The 25,269-nt window shown below is 42.4% G+C and overlaps 1 protein-coding gene across 6 annotated transcripts in view; it reads right to left on the reverse strand.

Moving 5' to 3' along the window:
• The window catches only part of lrp4 (low density lipoprotein receptor-related protein 4), a 66,418-nt gene that overhangs the window by 30,165 nt on the left and 10,984 nt on the right, over nt 1-25,269 (reverse strand). For all 6 annotated transcript variants that reach the window (XM_034308966.2, XM_034308965.2, XM_034308964.2 and 3 more), the window contains exon 2: nt 3,120-3,266. In XM_034308966.2, coding sequence (XP_034164857.2) covers nt 3,120-3,266 — 147 coding nt within the window. The remainder of the gene's footprint in view (nt 1-3,119; nt 3,267-25,269) is intronic.

Consider the following 25,269-nt stretch of genomic DNA (forward strand, 5'->3'; position numbering starts at 1 on the left):
TAAAAACAAAAACAATTAATTAAAATGTGCGTCTCCTTCACAGAGTGAACCACTGACCACGAGACACGGTGCAAGATTTAAAGGTAGCATATGCACCGACATGCAAGTGTGCCAATACTTAATCTATTGTTTAAAATATACATTATATATATATATATATATATATATATATATATATATATATATATATATATATATATATATATATACACACAGTGCAAGCTTTATCAAATGATGATAAAAACACACACACACACAAGAGAAACACAAAGGCCTTGAATAACCAAGATGCCAAATAACAGTACTAATTTGCGTGCTGGGTTCGTGGGCGTCTCGTGGGCGAAATGTAAATGAGGTTTTTGTTCCCGCTCTAATTTAACTCAATACCTAAAAACTCGAGTATTGAATATGAGCTGTACTGGAAAAACTGCTGAGAAAAAATACAATATGAAGATTTCCACATAAGTGTGCATTATTAAGCATAAATGAGATATTTGTGAGTAGAAACCTCAAAGGCTCTGTTTAAATGCGAATTTATCTTTACTTCAGTAATAAAATGTCATTATTGTGATCAGCTTTCTGATTCGCTTCACTTCAGTGATTTCTGATTCACCTCAGTGATTCACTTCAGTGATTTCTGATTCATTTCAGAGATTCCTGATTCACTTCAGTGATTCACTTCAGTGATTCCTGATTCACTTCAGTGATTCCTGATTCACCTCAGTGATTCACTTCAGTGATTTCTGATTCACCTCAGTGATTCACTTCAGTGATTTCTGATTCACCTCAGTGATTCACTTCACTGATTTCTGATTCACTTCAGAGATTCCTGATTCACTTCAGTGATTCACTTCAGTGATTCCTGATTCACTTCAGTGATTCCTGATTCACCTCAGTGATTCCTGATTCACCTCAGTGATTCACTTCAGTGATTCCTGATTCACCTCAGTGATTCACTTCAGTGATTCCTGATTCACTTCAGTGATTTCTGATTCACCTCAGTGATTCACTTCAGTGATTCCTGATTCACTTCACTGATTCCTGATTCATTTCAGTGATTCACTTCACTGATTCCTGATTCACCTCAGTGATTCACTTCAGTGATTCCTGATTCACTTCAGTGATTCACTTCAGTGATTTCTATTTCACCTCAGTGATTCACTTGTTCTGAATTATTACTTTGGGTAAGTTCAGGTGTTAGCAACTTTAGGTAGCGCGACATTTTGTTCATGTGAAAGACACAATCCTCGAGGAGGTACAGTGTAGGGCGCCAATGAAGTGAACAGGAAGCCATTTGGGATTCAGTCGAACTGGAAGGCGGCAGATTTTTGGCTCTCAGGTAAGAGACTCAGGTGACAGTTCTATTTGACCAATGACTAGTCTGCATCGTTTTTAAGTTCTGCCCACGTCCCCTATTTCGGCTCCCTTGCTACCTGGGCAAGTAGGGTGTGTGTGAGTGTGTGTGTGTGTGAGTGTGTGAGATCACTGAAAACTATTGTTTTGCTCATCTCTCCTAAACCAGATACACAACTACTCTGGAAATTTTCAGACAGAGCGCTCTTTGAGGGTTGCACAGTCACAGATTGGTGTCTTTGTGTGCGTGTGAGTGCGTGTGTGTGCGTGTGTGTGTGTGTGTGTGTGTGTGTGTGTGTGTGTGTGTGCGTGAGTGCGTGTGTGTGTGTGTGTGTGTGTGTGTGTGTGTGTGTCTTGAAGATAGCACTTGGCATATCTGCAGGTCAAGAATGCGGGCTTTGAAGACAAGTTTCACAAAAGTGTTTATATCAGGGCTCGTACCCTTACTGAACACACCTGCACACTCACATGGAAACACACACACACACACACACACACACACACACACACCTGAATATTCTTTATCAGGAATATTACTTTATGACTTTATGGTAATGTAGTTTTGGGAAAGGAACTCAGATTTCACTCATTATCCCCCCTAATCGCCAACATGGCCGCTCGCTCGCAGCAGGAAACAAAACCCGCACACAAAGCACGCTAACACGTATTTCGATGGCTTAAAGAGTTTGAAGATGATTTAACGTTTAATATATAATCAAACCTATACAATCTAGTTCGTCAGCCATGACAGGTGTGGTGCTCCATTGCTTGTTGTTGTTTTGTTTTGTTTTTTTTTTGTCCTGGAGCTACAAAGCTAACATAGTTAACAGAAACTTATAGCCTCCAGCACTGCTAGATCTTCACACACCCACTACACTGGTTTTAATTTTACACACACACACACACACACACACACACACACGACAAATGTAAAAACACATCTCGTTTCTTAGGCTGAAACTGTTCGAGGGAATCGACATCAGGCTGCGCTCGAATGCGTGGTTTTTTCTGCAGCAATGCATGCTGGGGATTATGCAAACGAAGGCTAAAGAAACTGCTTGATAGACAAGAAGATGAAAAGACCATCGTCTTCCCCCCCCCCCTTAAGTTAATAATCTCGTTTTCTTTCTCTCTCTCGTTTTTTTTCAAAGAGTCCCCAGCTTCAAGCTGATCTCCCATTGGTTGGAACCCATGGAGCAGGGGATTATGGGTACACTGCGGGCGAATTTGGCCCAGGATGTTCAAATCCCACCTGCAGTGTTTTAAGAAAGGATATTCTCTCTCTCTCTCACAGATTTAGACCTGCACACAACTTCAGAGTCTTTTAACTCAGCAGGTGGCTGCAGTGTGTGAGTGTGAGTGTGTGTCAGTCACAGTGAACCAACTCATGATCCAAACACACACCTTTTTTTAACCAATTTTGTATGCACTATACTCTTTTTTTTCTGTCTCTCGTTCTTTCTGTCACATCACTTTAACTCTTAGTGAACGCGTCAAACAGATTAGTGAAACCCCCCCCCCCCCCCCACACACACACACACACACACACACACACACACACACACACACACATAAACAGTGTAATAAAAGGGTAAGCAAACTTTACATAATTGTTTCAATTATCTTCTGAAAAAGCCAAAAACCATTTGGGTAAATTAGCGTATTCCCAAAAGGCCCTGTTTACTGAGCTGAACACACGTGTGTGTGTGTGTGTGTGTGTGTGTGTGTGTGTGTGTGTGTGTGTGTGTGTGTGTGTGTACACTCACTGCAGCCGTCCTCGTCGCTGTGGTCTCCGCAGTCGTTGTCTCCATCACACTGCCACTGTGCCGGGATGCAGGTGCACTCGCCAAACACACTCACCGCACACGTGAAGTGATTCTTCCCGCATGAACACTCCGTGCTGCCACTCACACCTGTAAACACACAAACACACACACACACACACACACACACACACACACGCGGTCAGTTCTCAGCACAACACAAACCCATAAATCTACTCATTCAATTATGACAAAAGAAATAAACGCAAGACGGGCCAATCTGTCGGCGCAGAGCCGTAAACTAACGGATTATTATTATTATCATTTTAATATATTATTATTATATATTACACATTATTAAATAGTTTACTGGCACAGAATTGAGTCAAAATAGCTTCCACTTCTGCATTTCAGGCTTTACTCTGATTGTTCATTTCGTGCTCACAGCTGTCTGTGTGCTTAACCTTTTACGGAGTTTTGTGGGCGTGGCCACATGCAAATGTGTCAGGAATTCACAGGAATGCGCTGTTTACTCTTTGCCGTATCAACATACGCACGCAAGTACGAAGACAGTTGATGTTTCTGAAACGTTTACACAACTTTATTAAAAGATAGATAAATGTTTGCGTAAGACAAACTGAACAAAAATTCGTCCACGGGATTTGTAAATTTGAGGCTCAATCAAAAACATCGTACATTGAAAACTAACGGTACTGAAGTCGTTAACAGCGGCGGACTCGGACTGTTTTACTTTTAGCTACGAGTCATTAGTAATGTTAACATGGAACTCTGAGCGTGAGTAAATTTTACAATGTTTAGCGCTTTGTGATGTTCACTTGTTGAGTGAAGTTTGCTCGTCAATGCGTTCTGTAGCTGACTAAAGTTTTTTTTTGTTTTTTTTTTTAAATTTAACAATACTTTTATGCGAGTAGTTTTTGGCTACTCTACCCTCGGCCGTTAGGCGACTGCCAAACATAGACACTACTCATAAGCTAGCTAACATCTCAGCTAGCTAGTAAACAGCTGCTACTCAATGATACGATAACAAAGGACTGAGACGATGTAAAATACTGAGTCCTGACGTTCTCATAAACTGCTACAGGGTCCTTCGTTCACCTGGACGTGAGCTAGTCAAGGAATTAACCACTAGCTAGCTAATTCTAACGCTGTAGCTAGTTTTCCAGCTCACTCTGTTTCCTCAGGTTATTTTTATTCTTTCACCTGCATAAAGAAGAACAGCTCTCTCTCTCACACACACACACACACACACACACACACACACACACACAAGCAGCAGTTTCTACATGTGCACAATGACGTGAACGTCGAGTTACATCGCTTACACAGCGATGGGAAATAAAAATAAGCAGCTGGAAGCAGGAGGCAGAATGAGCGGCGGCTCCGGGGCTACCGTGAAACATCGGCGGCGTTTCAAAACCACGAGAATGTCGGAGATGAGGAGGCGAGTCTAATCGATTCCGTCGTGATCGGAACTGACGAGACGCAGGAAGCGAATCCCTGAGCATCCATACTGCGTCAGCCAATCAGAACGCTCGCTGGACCACGGCTGTACCGGTCAGGAGATTAAACACACAACTTGGCAGGAAGATGCGAGACTTTGTGGGAGTATTTTCTTTCTCTTAGTTTTACACGTGCACACACACACACACACACACACACACACACACACACACACACACACACACACACACACACACGTGCGCACACACACACTCACTTACACACACAGGGGCAGGTCCTCTCCTGCAGTGTGTTCATGCTGCCGTGGTGTTGTTACTGCTGCTTCAGTAGTGACTGAATAAACATTTAAATGCCCATTTATTGGTGTGTGTGTGTGTGTGTGTGTGTGTGTGTGTGTGTGTTTACAGCTTTCTCTATATCACAGCGGTGTGAATACACCAGCAGACACTTGCAGCCTTTAAACACCACAGAGACACACACACTTTTACACACCATAAAAAACTTCACACACAATGTAGCTCACCTCAGTGTGTGTGTGTGTGTTCATTCGTTCTGACCATTTGTACAGACCCCACAGCAACAGTCACACACAGACACATACACACACACACACACACACACACACACACACACACACACACACACAGCTCTATCTGTCTCGGAATCTCATGCTGTTCCTTACTCACTGTGAAGAATGAACACACACACACACACACACACACTTTAACAAGACCACACATGTTGCTCTGAACAATGACTGGTAAAGAAGGTCCTGGACATAACAGAGGACACTGTGTGTGTGTGTGTGTGTGTGTGTGTGTGTGTGTGTTTCCTGATCTCCCATGTCATCCTTAACAACGACCCGTCTCTCTGTCTGTCTTTAATATCTATATAATAACTATCTTTCTCTCTCTTTCCTTCCGTCACTGTCACTCCTTCTTCATGTCTGTTTTTCCTGCTGTCTTTCTTATCTTCGTGTCGTTCTCTCCATCTTGTTCTCTCTCTCCCTTCAAAAATTGCAAACGTCTTTATTTCTTTCTTTCCTTTCGATCTTCATCTTCCTCTCCTTTTCCTTTCTCTCTTTTGTTGTTTATTACTCGCCAGTTTTCTCTTCCAGCTCTCTTTTCTGCCTTTTTTACTTGCTTGTGTCTCCCTCTTTCCCTGTTCTTCTTCTTCTTCATCGTGACCTCCGACAGGTCGATCGATCGCGCTTATCGGGCATCGTTTACTCCCTCATACGCCGCCATTCACGCTCGAAAGTCGCACAGCGAAAGCCTGACTTCTGTCTTCCCGCTCAGACCGTTTTTTATTCCTTCTCTTCATGTTTTTCTTTTCGTCCGTCAGATAACAGGAAGCTGCGTCGGTGTGCGTGTGTATGGACAGACGCTCTGGATATTTAATGATCTACAGATGAGAGAGTAATACATCCAGTGACCAACACACACACACACACACACACACACAAGGTATGAATATACTTGTTGTCAACCACCGTAACCGGGAGCGACGGTAACCACAGCGACTGAGGGGGCCTTCCAAACTGAGGGCTTCCAGATGTGCTGGTTTTGGAAGCTGAGAACGGAAAATGGAGCACATATTCACACACACACACACACACACACACACGCACACACACTCTTACACTTAAAGTCCCCAAGGAGGTGCTGTCAGCTGCTGATGTGCCAATAATCAGTTATACAATACAGTGCAATATTCAGCATTATTAAGTGAGCAGCATTGACAAGACGCATTTGAGCCTCCTGTCAATCATTCTATAGACACGCCCCCTTTTCAGTGTCGAATCAGCAAGCACCCAGTGCAGCTAGGGATCTCTCCTCTGAGCAAAAATAAATAAAATGAATAAATAAAAATAAAAATCACTGTGCTTTCAAAAAAAAACTCTGGCAGCTGGAGGTTCTGGGGGGCGGAGCTTTGTGTACAAGGGCGGGAATAGGGGCGGGCTTGAGTGTGACACTTCGTATATTAAAGATTTTCCTTATTTATTTGTTTATTCAGACCTCCCAGCTTTTTTGCTGTTCAATCATTCAATATGCAGTCTCTGTGACTGACACACACACACACACACACACACGCACAACACACACGCACACAACACACACTTATACAGGCCCTCCACAGAGTCACCTGGGAGGTCTGGCCCTAATTAATGGTCCGCCTTTTGCTGTCCTCACCAGGACATGACCACTGGCACAGACGTGTGTGTGTGTGTGTGTTATAGGAGGGTGCAAAGTGAAAGGAACACCCAGCGGTTGCCACTGGTAAAAGGTTGTCTTCATTTAATATGCGCACACACACACACACACACACACACACGTTCCATTTATTCAACTCTCAGCACACACATTAGGGTTTTTAATGCTGTGGTTTAGATTTTTGTGATTTTTTTCTTCTTTCGAGCCACAGTAGACCACCCTTACACAGATACTTTCACTCCTGCCCCAGTTTCTCTTCACCTCGTCACCGTTAAACACGAAGAATCTGTTTTCCAGATTCTGTCATGATGCCGACACACAGTTTTACAACCTGTTTATCCCATGACAATAGAAAACACTCGCTTCCTGATGAGCAGGCAGGTTTGTGTTATGTCTGTGTATTGGATTTTAACCATGATATGTTTATTACGCACACAAAAAAACGCACAGGGAAGCTGCGCAATGTTACAAAAACGCTTTAACGTAGGAGAACCTAGGTCTTATTACTCATTACTGCGTGACTATCTGAACACTAAATGATCCGTCCCATAACATCCTCACAGACCAGGGGTTCCTAAATGGGGGTTTTGACCAAATGACACCAAATGGATGTTAGCCATTTTCTGCAATGGCAAGCTTTGTCATTTTGAAAAGTTTGACTCCCAGTAACACTGAATTGTTGGATTGTAGTAGCGAAAAAACTCGTTGTCATAGTTACAGCGATCTCTAATATTCATTTGTGAAATAAATAATTAAAACGTCTCCGTTTGTAAGTCAAGCGACCAAAAGTGTGGCCATGACCTCTAGTTTGGAAGCCCCTTTGTCATAGACAGCAACTATTATCCATGATAAACCTAGAGACTCTCATCCCTACTTGGAGTACAACTGTATTGTCTCTCCTGCAAGAGATCCCCATCACGCTGGAGAGACTACGGGAGATGGGCTGATGGGACTGATGTGCAGAACACCTGGTTAACATCAGGATTTGCGAGCCACTTCGGCAGCGATGGACAGAGACATTAATGACGTAAGGGAAAAAAAAAAAAAAAGAGCTCATCTGCAGTCTGGGAACTTTGGAAACCCCATGGAATGAATGTCCTGTCATGAAAACAACTATTTTGAATGTCCAGAATGTTGTATAAGTGTAATCTATAACCGTATATTAGTGAGATTCTGCACGTCTCTGGAACTCTACTGAAGAGATGAACATCATTTGGACAAAAGATCTTGTCTTAACTGGTGGTGGTGGTGGAGAGCGATATCTTCTTAACACGTCAGTCCAAAATCTCCCAAAGGTGTTCAGCTGGATCAACAAGTCTGTTTAGACCATAGCATATGATGTATATGTATATATAATTTTCCATTTCATCAAATCATTCAGTGAATGGAGGCGGAGTCATCCTGGGCAAAACCACTCCCACATCAGGTCCTCTGACCATATTACTCTGTTCACGGTCTGTAGGCTTTTGCATTTGTCTCTGTAATGACAGATGTGTGCACTGCGATCGTGCTCTGTGTCGTCACTGCTCCGGCTGACAGTCCGATCGCGTCCCCGGTCACTTGAAGAACGGCAGCTGTTCTGTTTTTCCTTACGTACAACCCTGACGCACAAGCATTGTCGAGTGTTCGCTTTCGACCACAACTCCCAGCACTATTGACTTCCCAGGATTCCAGGAAGGCACATGTCACTTTACCCACTACTCCAACTGAAACACTACCCTGCTGAGCAGTTTGGTTTTTTTCAGCGTCAGTTAGATCATTTCTTCTTTCCATCTTGATCCAAAATGGAGGTGAACCTAGTCGGTATTTTGTACGAGCGTGCTAGGATGTTAAATTATCCTGGCTTATTTGGCCGAGCTGAAGTTTTGGTTTGCTGCAGCTGCATATTACTTCAGATAATTATAACTTGTATTAATAGCAATGTAAGGTCTGAAAGGAAAAAGGAAAAAGTGACCCTGAGCATACAGCACTTCTTCACTCCAATTTTTCTGCAGTGAAACATGCAGTGAGGCTTTCGTTCAGTTATTTCTTTTCTAGCTCCCTAGCGGACATGTTCGTGTTACGTGCTAGTACGATCTCAGACACCTCACGCAACAGCCCCGCCCACACCACCATCACGCAATACAAAAAATACACACTATTAGTCCCTACTAGCTCATTTATTTTGACATTAAAAAAAAAAAAAAGCCTGGAAAGCTGGATCAAATTTTTGCCGTCAGTGTGAAAGTGGACATCAAACACGCCAACACAATGTTCCCGTATTTCTTCTTTGACGGAAATAATACCTAATAAACAGAGGCATGAAAGTTTTCTAACAGAAGGAGGAAAGTATTTGAGCCGGAGATGAGGGCTAGAAATCATCCAAATGACAAGTTTTTGGAAAGATAGAAAAGACGAAAAGGGAGGTTTAACAACCTTATTGGATGCACACTGACAAACATGACAACTGGGGAAGAAAAAAAAAAAAAAATGAAGTCTTGTAAGGAAACAAAGTTGATCTTATATATTTAAATATACAATGGAATGGTGTGGTTTATCAACTTCTGCTCTGAAGCACAATGACGAGGGAATTCTCCTTTCCTGCTGCTCGATTTTAGGACGTCTTGCCTGCTGAGACGGACATCGTTTACGACTTGCTCGGAACGCACCCGACATCGAACACTTGTGTAACCCCGCCGCACAACTCGCACGCTTCTGGTTATGGTAACATTGCCATTAAACGGCTCTTCTCGCCAGCTCCTAAATTTACTTCTGATTATGTAAACGGTGACTTTCACCAGGTCGTAAAAACGCTCCCTGAAGATACTTTAGGATCAGCCTCGGAATCTGATCTACTCTAATATTCCATTCTTCCGGCGTTACAGTACAGATTTATTTAGAGACTGTTGTTATACGAATGCTGAGCATGGGTAGAAGGAACCCAGACACCGGACCTACTTTTGGAGTGTTTTTTTATCGAATGTAATTTATTTGTATAGAGCATTTAACAATAGACATTGTCACAAAGAGGCTTTACAGAAATCCGAGTCGAGACCTAGATCTTTAATGAGGGCAGTGGGGTAAGAGGGAGGAGAAAAAAAAAAAAAAAAAAAGTTGAGATGGAGGAACTAGACTCAAAAGGGAACCCGTGTCTGTCTTCTTCTGGGCAACATAGTGAGATTTTGATGATGTAGATGAGTGGCGTATTTTATTTTTATTTGATTTTATTTTGTGCCTTGAAGGATGGTCAGAAATGCTAGGTTCAAAGGTTTCTGCTCTTCTCCAATTCACTCCATTAGGGCTAAAGCGGATAAATCACTTTAAGGGCGACTCTGTTGGATTTCTTCAGTCTCTCTGTCTGTCTCCTCCTGAGCTGTTTGTATTTGATTTGTAGTGGGTATTACTTTCCGAATGGAACCAAGCACCCAACTTTGTTCCTGCAGAGTGTGTGTGTGTGTGAGATCGATACACTCTCTTCAGTTCTTGGTGGTGGTGGTGGGATGTGTGTGTGGGGGGGTCATTTTACAGGGCGCATGGTTTTTCATGAGCCTCAGACAAAAAGACTCCAATAGCAGACCCAATTTTTCTCCATGGACTGCAGCCAGATGCTTGGGTTTCACTGGCATTCCATACACACACACACACACACACACACACACACTCTCTCTCTCTCGTGTTAGAAAAGATACAACCAATCAGAAAGTGTACGTTTCCATCAAAAACCTTATGCAAACTTCTGAGAAGTCTTTTAAAAGTGGAAATGCCTCTGTGTCTCTATCAGCTATTCTTCAGCTGATGGTTCAGAAGTCTGAAGAGGAATGATGAGATGACACGAATAACATGAAAAGCCTTGTCGTGGCTAAGCGGCACAACAACAACAACAACAACAACAACAACAACAACAACAGCAGCAGAAAAACGTAACCGCAAGCAGTCGGGTTTTTGTTGTTTTTGGACGCAGCGGTGTTCAGCCTGTATTTAACCTCTGGGCTGATCTTTCCACCTGAATTCCCACCATGCACATCCGTTCTTGGACAACAAGAAAGGCTTGGCGTCGTGAAGGAGCGAAGAGTCACTCGTTTCCGTCTCCGCTCTTACAAAGGCACGCTTGTTCTCTCTCATCTCAGCTCAAAAAACAGTAAAGAAACTTTTGAGGTTCTTCCCAGTATACGTAGTGTTATAGCAAGCTTTCCACATTAAAATGGTTCAGAAGGAAACTGTGGTTTAGAGTTCAGTAAACAATATTTCTCCTTAAAAAGAAGAAGCTTGTAAAGGAGATAACAAGGTACAACAGAAGTAAGAAGAAGGTAGGAGTCAGTGGACGAACAGGACTTGCACCGATTTCCGGCTAGCTTTCACTTGTTGAGCTCTAGAAACCCTCAATGAGACTAAAATTGAGTTTTCGGGTTGTTTCTTTGGAGATATGCGCCCACTTCCTTCCTGAAAAGAAGGCAAAAAACCCTTCATTCCCTTCTTCATTGGCAGAAGTTGTGACTTATTTACCAGGTCTTTATAGGAGAAACCCAGCGGGAATCCCTCGATCGCCGTGTGAAAGCGAGAGATGAACAATAGTGCCTGCCATGTGCCTACCCCTAAACAATTCACCCCTCACTTACTCTCTTGCTCTCTCTCTTTCCATTGACTGACCCCCAGTCGGTCCATCTCCTTCCATCGGCACTTCCACATCCACCTAAAGCAACACAAATAAACTGAGCAAAATAAAGGAAATTGGCGGGCAGGGTTATGAAACAGAACACACGTTTGTGGAGGTTCTCAGGACCCGAGGTGACCCCCCCCCCCCCCAAACTGCACAAGTCTTCTCAAAAGTGTAGAAGGAGTCTTTCTGCGCTCTACATCGCTCTACAAACCCAACAATATCCAAACCTCCCTGCGCTGTGTCGTCACTGCCCGAGGTTGTGGTGAGGCCCGGATAATTACAGAGCAAAAAGCAAAGTCTCAACCATTTATAGCAGACCATTCATACCATCATTTTCCATTCCATTGGGCGAAACGAAGGGCGATAAACTCAATAAAGAGTGGGAAATTTTTTTGAAAAGTGCTCAGAAAATGACTCTTCGCCTCAGTATGCAATGCCTTTTCATTATCAGTCAGGTCTTAGAGTTGGAATCCTACAGAGCCCAAAAACAGCTTATGATAACTGTACTAATGGAGTCAATATCAGAGACCAAAACTATGTATCTGGAGCAGATCTACAGCGTCACAATAGTTCTGAACATCTGTCCAGTGACGGAAGCATGGATTATATATTACAAGTAGTTATATAAAGTCATTCAATTTGATAGATACAAAACGTCCATTTAGGCCTTAGCACTTGTATTCCTGACATGATGCTAAGTGGACGTTACACTTCAGAATCTCCACACGCACCACTTTCATCACCTTTTTCGCAATCTGTTCGCTTGTGCACACTACACAACCTATTGCAGATACGGCTTTCACACTACAGGACCTTTTAACTGTACAGTCGGATCCCCAAATCCACACGTTCTTACAAAAATAAACGCGAGAGCTATCCATCATTGGGCCTGCCAAGAGCAACTGGCAGTGGTGGTTGTTTTTGTTTGCACTATTTTGTATGGAAACAAGAAAAGAAGACGGAGGAAGGATTTGTTGGGGAAGATGCTGACAGCAAGGACTGTCTGTTCTGCAAAGAGAACTGGAGGTGTAGTGCAAACAAACGTAGCGATTTTAAACTATTTAGGTTATACAATGCCAAAAAATTTCTTACTGATGCAATATTATTGCCGCTGAACTGCCTACGCTACACAAGAAGTAAAACATTTCAGCAGACTGTGAATTTTGTATTTTTTTTCCCTCAATATTTCATCAAGAAACATCAAGAGAGAGAGACGGAGAGGGCCTGAGTTTGAAAGTGCTCATCAATCTGGTGTTTTCGTCAACTACATTCATGCTAAAACCCCCGAAGATGACGTAAACATGATTGGAGAGAAAAGACTTCAATCTCCAAAGTGCACGGCTGTTTTTTTGCCTGTGAGAGGAAAAAAACCCAAAAAAACAGAGCAGCGCAAATACAACAGCGTAACGGATAGATTTGATGGATGATGTTCATTCAGTCGTCATGGTGACGCAAGATATTTCTTCCCAAACCCTTTCTCATCCTCATTTTTTACACACATTTACATATGTATATAGATTTAGTGCTCAAACCTCATTTATTCCCAAAAAAAAAAAAAAAAAAAAAAAAACCTCCATCACTCTTTATTTGCATCTCGTCGTTATTGATGGATCAACTCTTCCACCTCAGTCAAGCGGAAAAACTTAGTGACAAATAGCAGAGCTGATGATCATTGTGACAGCCACTTCCTGCTGGGCATTTATTGTGCATCTCTACACTCGGACAAAAGCGCAAAAAAAAAAGATAGTGTTCATGGAAAATCCCTCACCAGAGTTCCCACCGTATTTCACCTGTCAGGAAGTTACAAAACACTAAGGGGAAAATGTTTTCGAGCTTGAGTATGGCTACAGACGTCACCTCCTGCTAGGTCAGACCCAACAGTCATTGTCTTCTAAAGGAAGACGCATTGTATCTTCCCTGTGCCTCGTCCCTACTTGACTTCTTTCAGCCCAAAATAACAGTGGACAAATGTTCTTAAGTGTGCTGTGAATCACAGGCGCCAGGGGAATTAACAGCTGAACAGAAATCTAGGGATGGTATACTCTCTTTCTCTCTCTCTCTCTCTCTCTCTCTCTCTCTCTCTCTCTCTCTGTCAATCAGAAGGGCACTAGCCAATCACGGGCATCTGTGAGCTCAAGTATGCAGAAGAGGGCAGACAGCGCTTTCCTCTCAACTGTTGCCTTGTGACTCGACAGTTCAATAAGTCGTGATTGGCTGGCTTCACGTGTCTTGGAAGAAGCACGCTTTAGCCTTCATCCTTCCTGATTGGTAGATTGGCTGATGACCAAACTGGGGAGAAAATGGGATACAAACTCAGTTTTACATTTCTAATTCAATCTAATGCCTTACAGACCGACAGCATGCGTACAACCCTGTGGAATAGCTGCAAAGTCACCAGATAAAACATTAAACACGTATCATTAATGATTTAAAGACTTAAACGTACTGTTTTTTAAGACTCACTCATGTATTAAGACTGCAGGCAATTACACAAACACAAATTTAGTCTTTGCCGAAACAAGAAAGCACTTGTCGAATTGCAGACTGTTTCACGTTCCACATTATCTGCTGACTACTTCCTAACTACACATCAGTGCTTCACTCTCTCAGTTTGTCCATTTTTAGAGGATTTATAGAGATTCCTCTTATAGTTTAAGTGCATAACACGAGTGAGGATCGCTTCTATCACTTACTGTGAACGTCAGCGCGAAACCACAAGACTTTCCTGTGAAAGAAATGTTAAAGGAACACCTTCAACCTGTGACACTGGAGGCTCCTTCCATAAAAGTCTCACAGCAAGCTTCACTACATCTACAATTACACACGATTTTAGTCCATTGATGTGGAGTGTCCAACTTTATTAACAAAAAACCTGGGATTTGCCTTTGAGCTGCTGTTACAGGAAATTAACAGACGCTTTCTGACCAATCAGAATTGAGCACTGGCATTAATTACAATAAACCAGATCTGCTCTGTGTCACTTCTTAGGTTTTTAAAGTGTGTATGCTTGCACAACAGATGAAGGACGCAGGCTTTGGAGAGGAAACACATTCTACTGAATTGAATCCATTCTGAGTTCAGACTCAGAGACAGCAGAATGTGAAGATCAAATGAAGACTGAACGCTGCCTTTCCTGATGGGACCACCTTGGCAAATATCTCAGCCGCACACAAAAGTTCCACAGGAACGAGTGTAATCAGTTTTAGTGGCTTACCCGCAATGTGCCCACACCAGAGCGACCGCAATTGCCCCTATTTTACGCAAAATGTAAAGTGTTTCTCGCAGATTAGAACTCAAATTAACGAGAACCAGAGCAGAGGTCTTGGTGCAAATGTTTCAGCCACAGGCACAAGTAAAGGTGTTACTTAACACTTCAAAAGCTTTCCAAATCTTTCCAAACCTTCCACGTTTCCAAAAAACTGAGACTTCTTCTCGGAATAGTTCTATCCGAACATTTACTCGAACTTCTCGAAATCAGAAATCAGCTCTTTCTCCAAAACTTGTTCGACATTCTGGAGACCTTCCACAGAGCCTCGCAGACCAAATTAGCACCGCTAGCTTCTCGAAACCTTCTCCAGTGTGTCTAATCTCTCTCAGGCTTCTGCTAAACTTCCTACACGATTCTTCAAGTTGTCCTAAGCTTGTGCGATTTTAATCATTTTACAACCATTACAATCCTTCTGGAAACCATCAGCAGCTTCTACAAGCCACCTATAAAGCAACTAAAACTTCTCCAAAGTCAGAGAGTATTTCAGAAATTCATTTACTTATGAAATCATTCCATGAGTGTTATTCCCTGAGTGGAAATTCACAGCTCCGCTCTTGGCAACAGTGAGAGATGACTCGTGTCAATCTGTGGTGGCGAAACAACGAAACTACAAAGTGGAATTTTACTATTTTTTTAAAGAAGCATATAACAAACTTGTACTGCATGAGAGAGGAAAGCGAGAAGGATTTGCACCTGAAAAATGTCACGGCCAACAGAGAGTGAAATTAGAAGTGCTCCAGACTCATTCTCCACAAAGATTAAACACAAAAAAAACCCCTTCAACTTTAAGTACATGCATTTCAGAAAAGCGCGTTTCATTTTAATGAAGTCGTTGCTCGACGGCAACAAAATGGAGGACAACACAGATTTTTTTTTTTGGTTGTTATTGAGTTATTGTACGAGGATAAACTAAACAGTGTGTGTCTGTAAAACTCATCCTTCACTCCACCTCCCTCTGACGCATTCCTCACTTCAGAGTCTAAGAAATGATATCGTCACGTTCTTCGCCATTCTCTACAGAGATCGGTACATTAGCTAGCCTGAGGAAGTGAAAGCTAGCAACCTTACATGGCAATCCTCTTGGAGTCGGATTTTTCAGTATTATTGTTTTATTTTTAAAAATATGGCGGAAAAAAGAAACCACAAGAGATACGAGGACTTTATTTATCCTGTTCACTATTTAAAAATGTAGCTATAAAAAAAATTACCCTCGAAAAAACATGCAAAAGAAAAAAAACATCTTTGCCACTTTTCAGCAAAAAAAAAAAAAAAAAAAAAAGCATCTGATTGATTGATTAAGAGTAAGAAATAATGTTTGGAAGTGCGGGTCTGCAAAACTGACATGAAAAAGCAGACAGAACAGCACTACCAGAGCAGTACAAGCTGATTTTAGAGCAATCCTAAAAAGAGTCTCATTCGAGCAGGTCTCCATTTGCCAAAACACGAGCCTCGTCCTCCCACGGGCCATCGCACTGAGAGCTCTCTTCAAACGAATTCACAAAAACACACAGAGCGATGAAGGGATGGAGCGAGGGAGGGAGAGAGAGCGAGGGAGGGAGGAGGTTCTGCTGTATGCCAATGGCTCTATTGTACTGTACGTGTGTATATGCTGCGTTTCCTACGTAAGTGTTTGGATGTGATTAATTAGGCAGTTATTAGCACACTACAGCTAGAATAGCTTGCCCCCTCCATTCTCTCCCTATGGCCTTCTCCTCTTACAGCCTCAAAGGCCCAATTTGCTTGTTCCAGCAGGGATTAGAGGGCGGAGTTTAAAGAGGGGGGATGAAATCCATCTAACAGCGAGAGGGCCCCTTTGCTCAAGGGTCTTTAATTACCATCGTATCCTTCTCTTCCCCCCCAATTCTGTTCTCCTGATGATGAACTTGAGACGGAGTTGGCTCACGTCAGCGTTTGTACACACCACTAGCAGGAGTTATGTTTAAATTCCATCCAGTATGAATTGTATGCCAATTTTTTTTTTTTTAACCCATGAGGATGAATCATTTAACCTTTACACTATTGGTTTATAAAATGGCAAAATGGCTGAACATTTTCCTCTTAATTCACAATGCCTCCTTTTTGGTTCCATCAACCAACTGACTAGATATGGACCAGGTAGTAAGCAAGTGCTCTCAAACTCTCATTGAACATTGAAACTGGTTTAATTAACAAATCCATATGTTGGTCTTATTAATGCAGGCGGATATAAATGTAACATATCACAGAAAAAGAAAAAAAAAAGTACAATATGCTATCTGTACATAGTTATCATATCTTCAGCCAAAGGCAAAAATCAACATGAAATCAGCACAGAGGAGAAAGGACATCTTTCTGACCAATTACCAAATTTCCACCACTTGGAAGAACTGCTGAAGAACCCCACATTAGAGGAGCAGGAAAGACAGAAAGATTACAAAGCCTTTTCTCGTTGTACGAACCTCTCTCTAACCAGGGTTTAGCTTCATAGTATTCTGAAACCCAGAACTATTAGTGCTAGCATGAGGATGCTTTTGATGGGAGTACTTCTGCAAGTCGTTGTGGATAAGAGCCTCTGCTAAATGCTGTCATTTCAAACTAACCTGAAATCCTGCACAGATTAACGGACTGATTGCACTAAATTTTGGACCCTTACCCAGCCCGAAGAGCACACTTTATTCTCTGTTTCTGCCCTGAAGCCAGTCGGATTCCTGGGGTCCCTATTTGTGCACCACTCCATTGATTTTGTCAGTCTTGATGAGTGAGCCCACGGCCTTTCCCACAAGCCCCCACTGAGGAGGCCTTCTCCCACAATGCCCGGCAGGGGTGCTGGGGGCCCAACAAAAGAAGCACAGCTAGAAAGCAGTGCAGTGAAATGTGCTGAAAAAGTAATGGAACTTTCTCCTTATTTATCCCTCACCTTAAAAAAAGAGATGAAGGGAAGCACAGAACAGAAAGAGATGGACTGATTGGATGGTGGAGGTAGAAAATGCCGGCATCTCATGCCAAAACATTGACACAGTCAGAGATGGACCAATTGAATAGCTCTGAACAAAATGAAGATTGTATCTCAAAAGTGAGTAAGACTAAGTTTAGTAATGGTCTGCTCTCATAATTCAAATGTTGTGTCTTCAAATCCTTCACTGTCGAGCCTTTAAACATGAACGATGCTTGGATTTGAAAAGGCATTGTTTTTTTTTTTTTTCAACGATTAAATGAAAGCATTTCTTTCAATATTAATTCACAGTGATCATTCAAACAACTGCATCAACTCGTAACATTCCACCATTTTCCATGCCCCTGCAGGCCTTATCCTGAATCAAAGCCTTGGGAAAACCCCCTCTGTTTGAAGGCACAGGAATGTGAACAGGTGGAGCGTTGGCTCCAGTTTACAGGCTTGTGTGTAATCGTGAGGATTTACCCCATGGGCCTGACTCTTTCTAAGATGTGTCACCCGATACCTCGCAAAGGTCTGACAAGGGCAACAGATAAGGTTTCATTACTGTCAAATCCTAGCATTTACTGACTCCTCTCAAAATGATACTACGCTGTCTGGTGGGGGCTACTGTAAGGACTAAAACACCAACAGCAAAAATGCCATATTTATATACATCAAATCGCAGAGCCAATCATGGTGGTAGTCACACAAAGCAGAAAATCATGCAGATACAGGTTAAGAGCTGCACATCAGACATCAGAATGGGGGAAAAATGTGAACTCAGTGATGTGGCATGGTTGATAGTGCCAGGCGTGTTGGTTTGAGTATTTCAGAAACTGCTGATCTCCTGGGATTTTCACACTAGAGTCATTTTCAAACTAGAGTTTACACAGCACAGTGTGAAAAACAAGCTAGCAGCAGTTCTGCGAGCAGATACATCTTGTTGATGAGAGAAGTCAGAGACAACGACTAGACTAGTTCAAGTTGACAGGAAGGCTAGGGTGACTCAAACAACCACTCTTTACAACCGTGGTGAGCAGAAAAGCATCTCAGAATGCACAACCTTGAGGTGGCTGGGCTACAACAGCAGAAGACAACATTGGATTCCACTCCTGTCAGCCATGAACAGAAATCTGAGGTTACAGTGGGCATGCGAAGACTGGAAAAACGTCACCAAAAGCCTAACTTAAAAGCAAACACACACAGAAGAGCCACAGCGCATCTACCTTACTCCACCTGGCTGAGCAGATTACCAATGAATTATAATCAGTCGAACAGTTTGAGCACAGCGGGCAAATTTCACAAACAACACACCATATTTACCCTTTAATGACAGATATCTTTTGTAAAATCCGTACAAGAACATGCCTGTCACAGATAACAGGTGACTGTTGGCACTAAAGGGGGGAGGGGGGGGGGGGGGGGGGGGGGGCTGTAAAATGACAGATAATCACGTTTTATGGGGCGAAATATGGCTTTCCTTCTCAAATCTCCTCCCACTAATCCCCATAAGATAACCTCCACGGTGTCTCCCTCTAATCAAGAAGACAGTTTTACAGAGAGGATCGTTTTCTCCACAAAGCTCAATAACACCCAGACCGTCACCTGCCCATTCATGCATGCAGGTAGTGTTAACGATATTTGGCCTCGAAGTTGTAGCATGTGAACTGTTAAAGCAGAGCTTGAATCTTGAACTGAGACACACTATAAATCCTTAAATGCTTTTCCAACAATATGTCTAGACCGCAGAGAAATAGTCCGGACAGGTTTTACTGTGAACACGTGAGATATTTTGAGCATCAGATGTTTACTCTTCTCCTGACAACTTCAAGGGAAACCGGGTTTATCCGTCCTTCTGAAGAGGCTTCCAAAGCCTCGGGAGCGTCACAAAGGCACTTTGAGAGGTAGGTGTGAGGCAGCTCAGAAAAAAAGTCACCTAGTTTTCTGAAACCACCTTAACAGCAAACAGCCAGTGGGAATTGTGTGTTTGTGTGTGTGTGAGTAGTTGGGGGGGGGAGTGAAAACTTATAGGCGTTCCATCCCTGTGTGTCAGATACAGCTGTGTTTCTCATACAGCTTCTTTTCTACAAGGAATGTTGCATTTCCCCTAGCGAGCTGGTTGGTTGTTCCATTATAAAATAAAGTAGCCTGTAAAGAAAAGTAGCTTTGAACTAATTTTGGAGACCGAGTAGCAGAGATAGCTGAGTGGCACTGATGAGGCATAAACCAGGCAAAAGAAGTGTGTTTCAGTGCCCACACAGTAGTAAACCAAAGTCTAGTTTTATTTTGCTTCATCTGATACCAACTGTAGTATCACAATCTTGATGCAAAAACAATCCAAAAATGAATGGAAACAAAGACACATACCCACTGAACAAGTCACTGAGGACCTCAAACTCAGATTGTTAAACACAAAGCTCTTCATATCTTAAATAAAACATGTAGCAAAATGACTGAAACTTGGTCTTGGTTAGTATTTCAGAATATTTTCTGAAATCATGTACTGACCAATCAAAACTCGGGAGTAACACACTGTCATTTTCTATCTGAAAAACATTCACAAAAATGTTATTTAGACCAGTGACTGGTATCACCATACTGTATGACCCCCAAACCGCAGCATTATAAAGCTATAAATAGAAGAAATGTTGCCCGGCAGACAGTCTCCGTCACGCCGTCACACAGTCCTGTTGCTGTGCAGGACAGAAGCTGACTAAACTCTAGATAAAGAATATTAAAACATTAGAACAACAAATCAAACATGGGCTGTTTGCCATCTAGCCTCGCTAAGACATATCTCTACAGAAAACTCTCAATTAAACATTTTTATAATTACTAAGGCTTTCCAACATAAACCTTCCTAAAGAGCCAAGTCTTTGTAAAGGTCAGGATTGTGGGCCAAAGGCTTAGCCAAGGTGTCTGTTTGGCAGTAGAGTGATTTATAACAGTTTTTGCATGCTGGTTTTGTTGTGTCTGTTGGCTGCCCACTTCTATCAGAAAGGTGACTCGAATGTCACATGGATCCATCTTATCCAGGAATGAAATAAATGAAAAGAAAAGTAGGCCGTCCGATTCATTAGTTATTAGTATACACAATTTGGTTCTCCTACAGTGCATATAGAGTTGGTCTATGTACACTATACGCCCCAAAAGTTTGTGGACGCCTGACCATCACACTCATATATGGTTCTTCCCCCAAACCTGTTCCAGCATGTCAATGCCCCTGTGCACAAAGTGAGCTCCAGAAAGGCTGAAGCAGAAGAACTCGAGTGTCCTGCACAGATCCCTGACCTCAACCCCACTGAACACCTTTGGGATGAACTGGAACACCGACTGAACCCCAGACCTCCTCGACATCCCAACATCAGCGCCTGATCTCACTAATGCTCTTGTAGCTGAATGAACACAAATCCCCACAGCCACGCTCCAACATCTAGTGGAAAGACTTCGCAGAAGAGTGGAGCTCATTATAACAGCAAAGAGGGAATAAATTCGGGAATTGGATGCTCAACAAGCACATATGGGTGTGACGGGCAGGTGTTTGCAAATTCTCTAATCGTTTACCATGTTATAGTATTAAAACACATCAAGCATGAGACACCTAGTGCATCTCTAGTTGACCTAAACAATGTTTTCTTTCTGTATAAAAAGTGTATGATTTTCTATGGGTCATCAATGGAATTATCTGCTACAGTTAATAAGGGAGTGGCTAACTGTGTTTTTTGTACTTTTGTCCTAATATCCACTCTCCAAAGAATCCAAAGCCACTGAACCTTCCGCCCTTTTAGAAGTCATTTGGGTCACTACAAAGCCCGCCTTCAATCTGCTGCCTTTGAGAAGAGTGTAAAACAGCTTCGGGTGTCAGGTTGGGGCATTGATCGATAATCCTGCCAAGCCCCATTACTCCCCCGAGAAAAATTTCATCTGTCTCTGTACACAAGAGCAAAGGGAATAAAACTCTGATCTTATTTACAGGGGAACAAAAGAGGGAGCGCCCCTGGAGTCCCCCAGGCACACAGTGTTCCAACAGAGGTCCGGTGTAAGGAGGTCCCCAAAGAGCTGTCCCGTATGGGCTGTTCGAGAGCAGCTGACAGGTCAGGTCAGCACAGAGTAAAAAAAAAAAAAAAAAAAAAAGGGGTGGCCAGGGTTTTTTTTTTTTTTTTTTTTTTTTGGACAGCCAGAACACAGACAATGTGGTCAAAGCAGCTTGAGCTGAGCCTGTCTCTCCAACCAGCTGTCCTACCACACAGATGAACGTGTGGAAATTCACCCCCGGGAAGCCCCTTTCTTCTGCCCCTCTCTGATGAAACACCCCCATCCTTCTACACTGGGGAAAAACAGATTTCAAGATGATGGCACTAGGAGATTGTGACTTTTGGGCCTTTAAGAGAAAGTGGTCCACAAGAACAACATCCAAAAATTCATACTGCAAAAGTGTATGTACTTTCAAAACACTCTTAACTACACTCCTACTAAAGAGGAAAGGGAGGGTCTACAAACAAACTAACCATCAAAAGACTCTGGAACTCCATTAGAAGAACAGAGAAGCAAAGGGTCAAACAATTTATGGTCTGATTGACCCAGAAGTGACCCTTCACCTCACATTCACTGACCTGGAAGTTATTTCCTGTTTTGTGCAACCATTTTCTAACTCTATAAAGCCTTTAAAGGAGCAGAGAGAGACAGCAAGAGGAAGAGGGGGATTTGATCATCAGGCAAGTACAATGGCCACAACTGTGTACCAAGATCACAGGGGGATTTTCAGAGGTCATCTCTCAACCTCGTAGTGGTGACCAATTCAGAAGAGAGAACAATATGACTTTTAAAGTGGTGAGACCAAAAAACGGCCCCTAAAAACAAGGATAATTCAGAATAACTTACTAAGGCATGGTTATTCTCGAAATAATGACTGATGGACGTGTTGTAAAGGGCAAGTTCTTTTAAATCAGCAAGACTGAGAGGCCCAATCTTTCTATAATAGCTTGCTGTTGGTAATGAATGTGTTAGCCTTTCATGAGATCAGAGAAATTCACAAAACATAGCCTTTGCCAGACCTTCAGGGACCAGTCTCAATCAAGGTCTGTTGACTCGTCCCGTATTCCAGCTCCAATCAAGTGAAGGTTATGGTGGCTTTGCCTGCAGTGCAGACAGGGACAACCTTTGGCCAACATCCAAGCCATACTCCAAATTATCTCTCTTGTCTCCCAGCAGAAAGCTACGTTTGAAGTATAAAGCAGCAGATAACATTCATGTCTCTATATCAGCCATGTCCTACTCCCCATCCCCTTGGGTCTGAACACCATGCTGATAAAACTAACAAGGTAATGGTGTGATGCACAAATAGTCCCAAGACTGCTGCCCAGGGAGGACCACCAGGAAAGAGTGAGCTTATGGGTGTGCAATAAGTGAACTATTAACGAGCAAAAAATAAGCACAGAAATGAAGGTAGACAGTAACTAAGTTACTAGTCTGAACAGTACCAAGCTGAACTGATGAGCAGTTAAAAGCAGTTTGATTGGCATGGGCTTATTAATGCTCAGAAGGATAACATCTTTCAGGCATCAATGGCATGAAACCTAACCTGATCTCACTAACAAAAGGACACAAATAGAGAAAACATCAGACTAGATGAGGCTTTTGATAACCAACATCAAGAATTATTACAAAACAAAAGGGGAAAAACCCTTATGCTACACTAATGATTGAAAAGGCTGTGAGTTCAACTCCAGCACTTCCATGAGCCCTCAACTGCTTGGATAATAACCTCTTACCAAATGACTAAATGTAAATGTGTAAATGTTTAAAGCAAAAAAAAAAGGGCAGAGTGGCGGATCAGTGGCAGGTCATGAGACTTCAAGCTCTAACTGGAGGCTGGCCAGAGATAGCCAGCTTTTGTTATCACTACTGAGATGTTTTTTCAATCTTGCATGCAAGAAACGTCAAGCCCACGGGACTCTGAAAGAATTCAGTGTGCAGAAGCCAAAGGGTTTGTTTGATCTTTAGCTCTTCTCTCCGAAGCCATGTGATGGCTGACACGAGGCCTTTATCTGCTTACTGTCCCTTGGCTACAACAGCAAAAGTCATGGGGACGTTAATAAGACTAACAGTAGGAAGAAAAAGAACAAGATGTTTCATGACTTCCTTTCCAGATGAATAATTAGTTTTAGGAAACCTTCACCAACCTACAGCCTGGCGTTCAGTTCAGACTTAAGTAAGCAATCAAGAATCAAGATCTGTTGCACAACAGTGAATGCTTTCAAGAAGGTCTTGTACATCTCATGCAGGAAATCCATGATCATGAGCAATGGTAAAGAGTAAGTGTGCAAAACTGCACTTCCAGGATGAACTAAGTGTGCAAGAGCTACGCAAGTTGTATGGGGGTAGACTTCCTGCAATCTAGTTTATTTATAACAAAATCCTTCATTCAAGTGTACGATCAATAAATTGGTTAATGAGGATTTCAATGTATCCAAAACACACAGGAACTCTTTCAGTGTGCAGGCATTCATATCGCCCTACGAAGGCAAAATACAGTAATTACAGTTTGTAAATCTGACCGAAAGTTCAATCTTTGTGTTGCTCTAAAAATCGACCCACATTTCATTTGACAGGTGAAAAATAAATCCTGTGAAATTCAGTGATTTCATGTAGAAATTCAGTGATTTCACTCAACCTCACACATGAGCATGGCATATGGTTCAGGCCAACAGCTTTTGTTTCCATGTTAATAGGTTTCTTTTAGTAACATTATAACATGATCATACATGATACAGAAATGTCACGTCCTTGAATAGATACCCTGTTGTGTTTCCGTGTATCGCTTTCTAGTGGGAAGCAGTGTTGCTGCTATGAATAGATAAAACACTTTAGGGAACAGGCGGTGACAGGCTGACAGGCGATTCAGGACACGGCGGTGAGCGACGATACGCTTTAATACCTGCTATCCCAATCATTCTGTGCTTTGCAGCGTTTGTGGTGTCGAAGCGCTGAGCTCGTGTTGTCAGGAATGCCGTGCATGCAATGAACCATGAGCACACGGTATCGTGTGTGTGTGTGTGTGTGTGTGTGTGTGTGTGTGTGTGTGTGTGCGCGCACTCTTGTCTCTGTCCCTGAACAGCAGGCATTCATTACAAGCCCAAAAAGTAAACAATTGTAAAATTGAAAAGCAATTGCAATGTGTGTAGCTAGGAATAGAACACACTAAGGGAGGAGGAAGTATTTAAAAAGTCAGTCGTAGCAGTCACCTTGAAGCCGGGATTACGTTTTTCTTTCGCATACAGATTGGTAGCACGCACACACACACACACACACACACACACACACACACACACACACACACACACGTGTATCTCCTTCAGACAGGAGGTGTGGCCCAGAGCATGTTAGAAATGACAGATCGTCCAAATCTTCACATGTTATGATCTTATTCCATCACGCTGCTCTAATACTAATGTTCCCATGAGGGATAAAGAAAAAAATAATACTATACAGTAGTCTCTATATGATTTCTGTATGTATTTTTAAATACTGTCACGGCCAGTAGAATGCAGAAAGAGAGCATGGTGTAGGATGGATTTCTAATAATAACAATAAGAATAATAATAATGTTTCCAGCTCAGAAGGCACGGTGACAGAAACAG

The sequence above is a fragment of the Pangasianodon hypophthalmus genome, chromosome 11 (assembly GCF_027358585.1).
Source record: "Pangasianodon hypophthalmus isolate fPanHyp1 chromosome 11, fPanHyp1.pri, whole genome shotgun sequence".
Lineage (NCBI taxonomy): Eukaryota > Metazoa > Chordata > Actinopteri > Siluriformes > Pangasiidae > Pangasianodon > Pangasianodon hypophthalmus.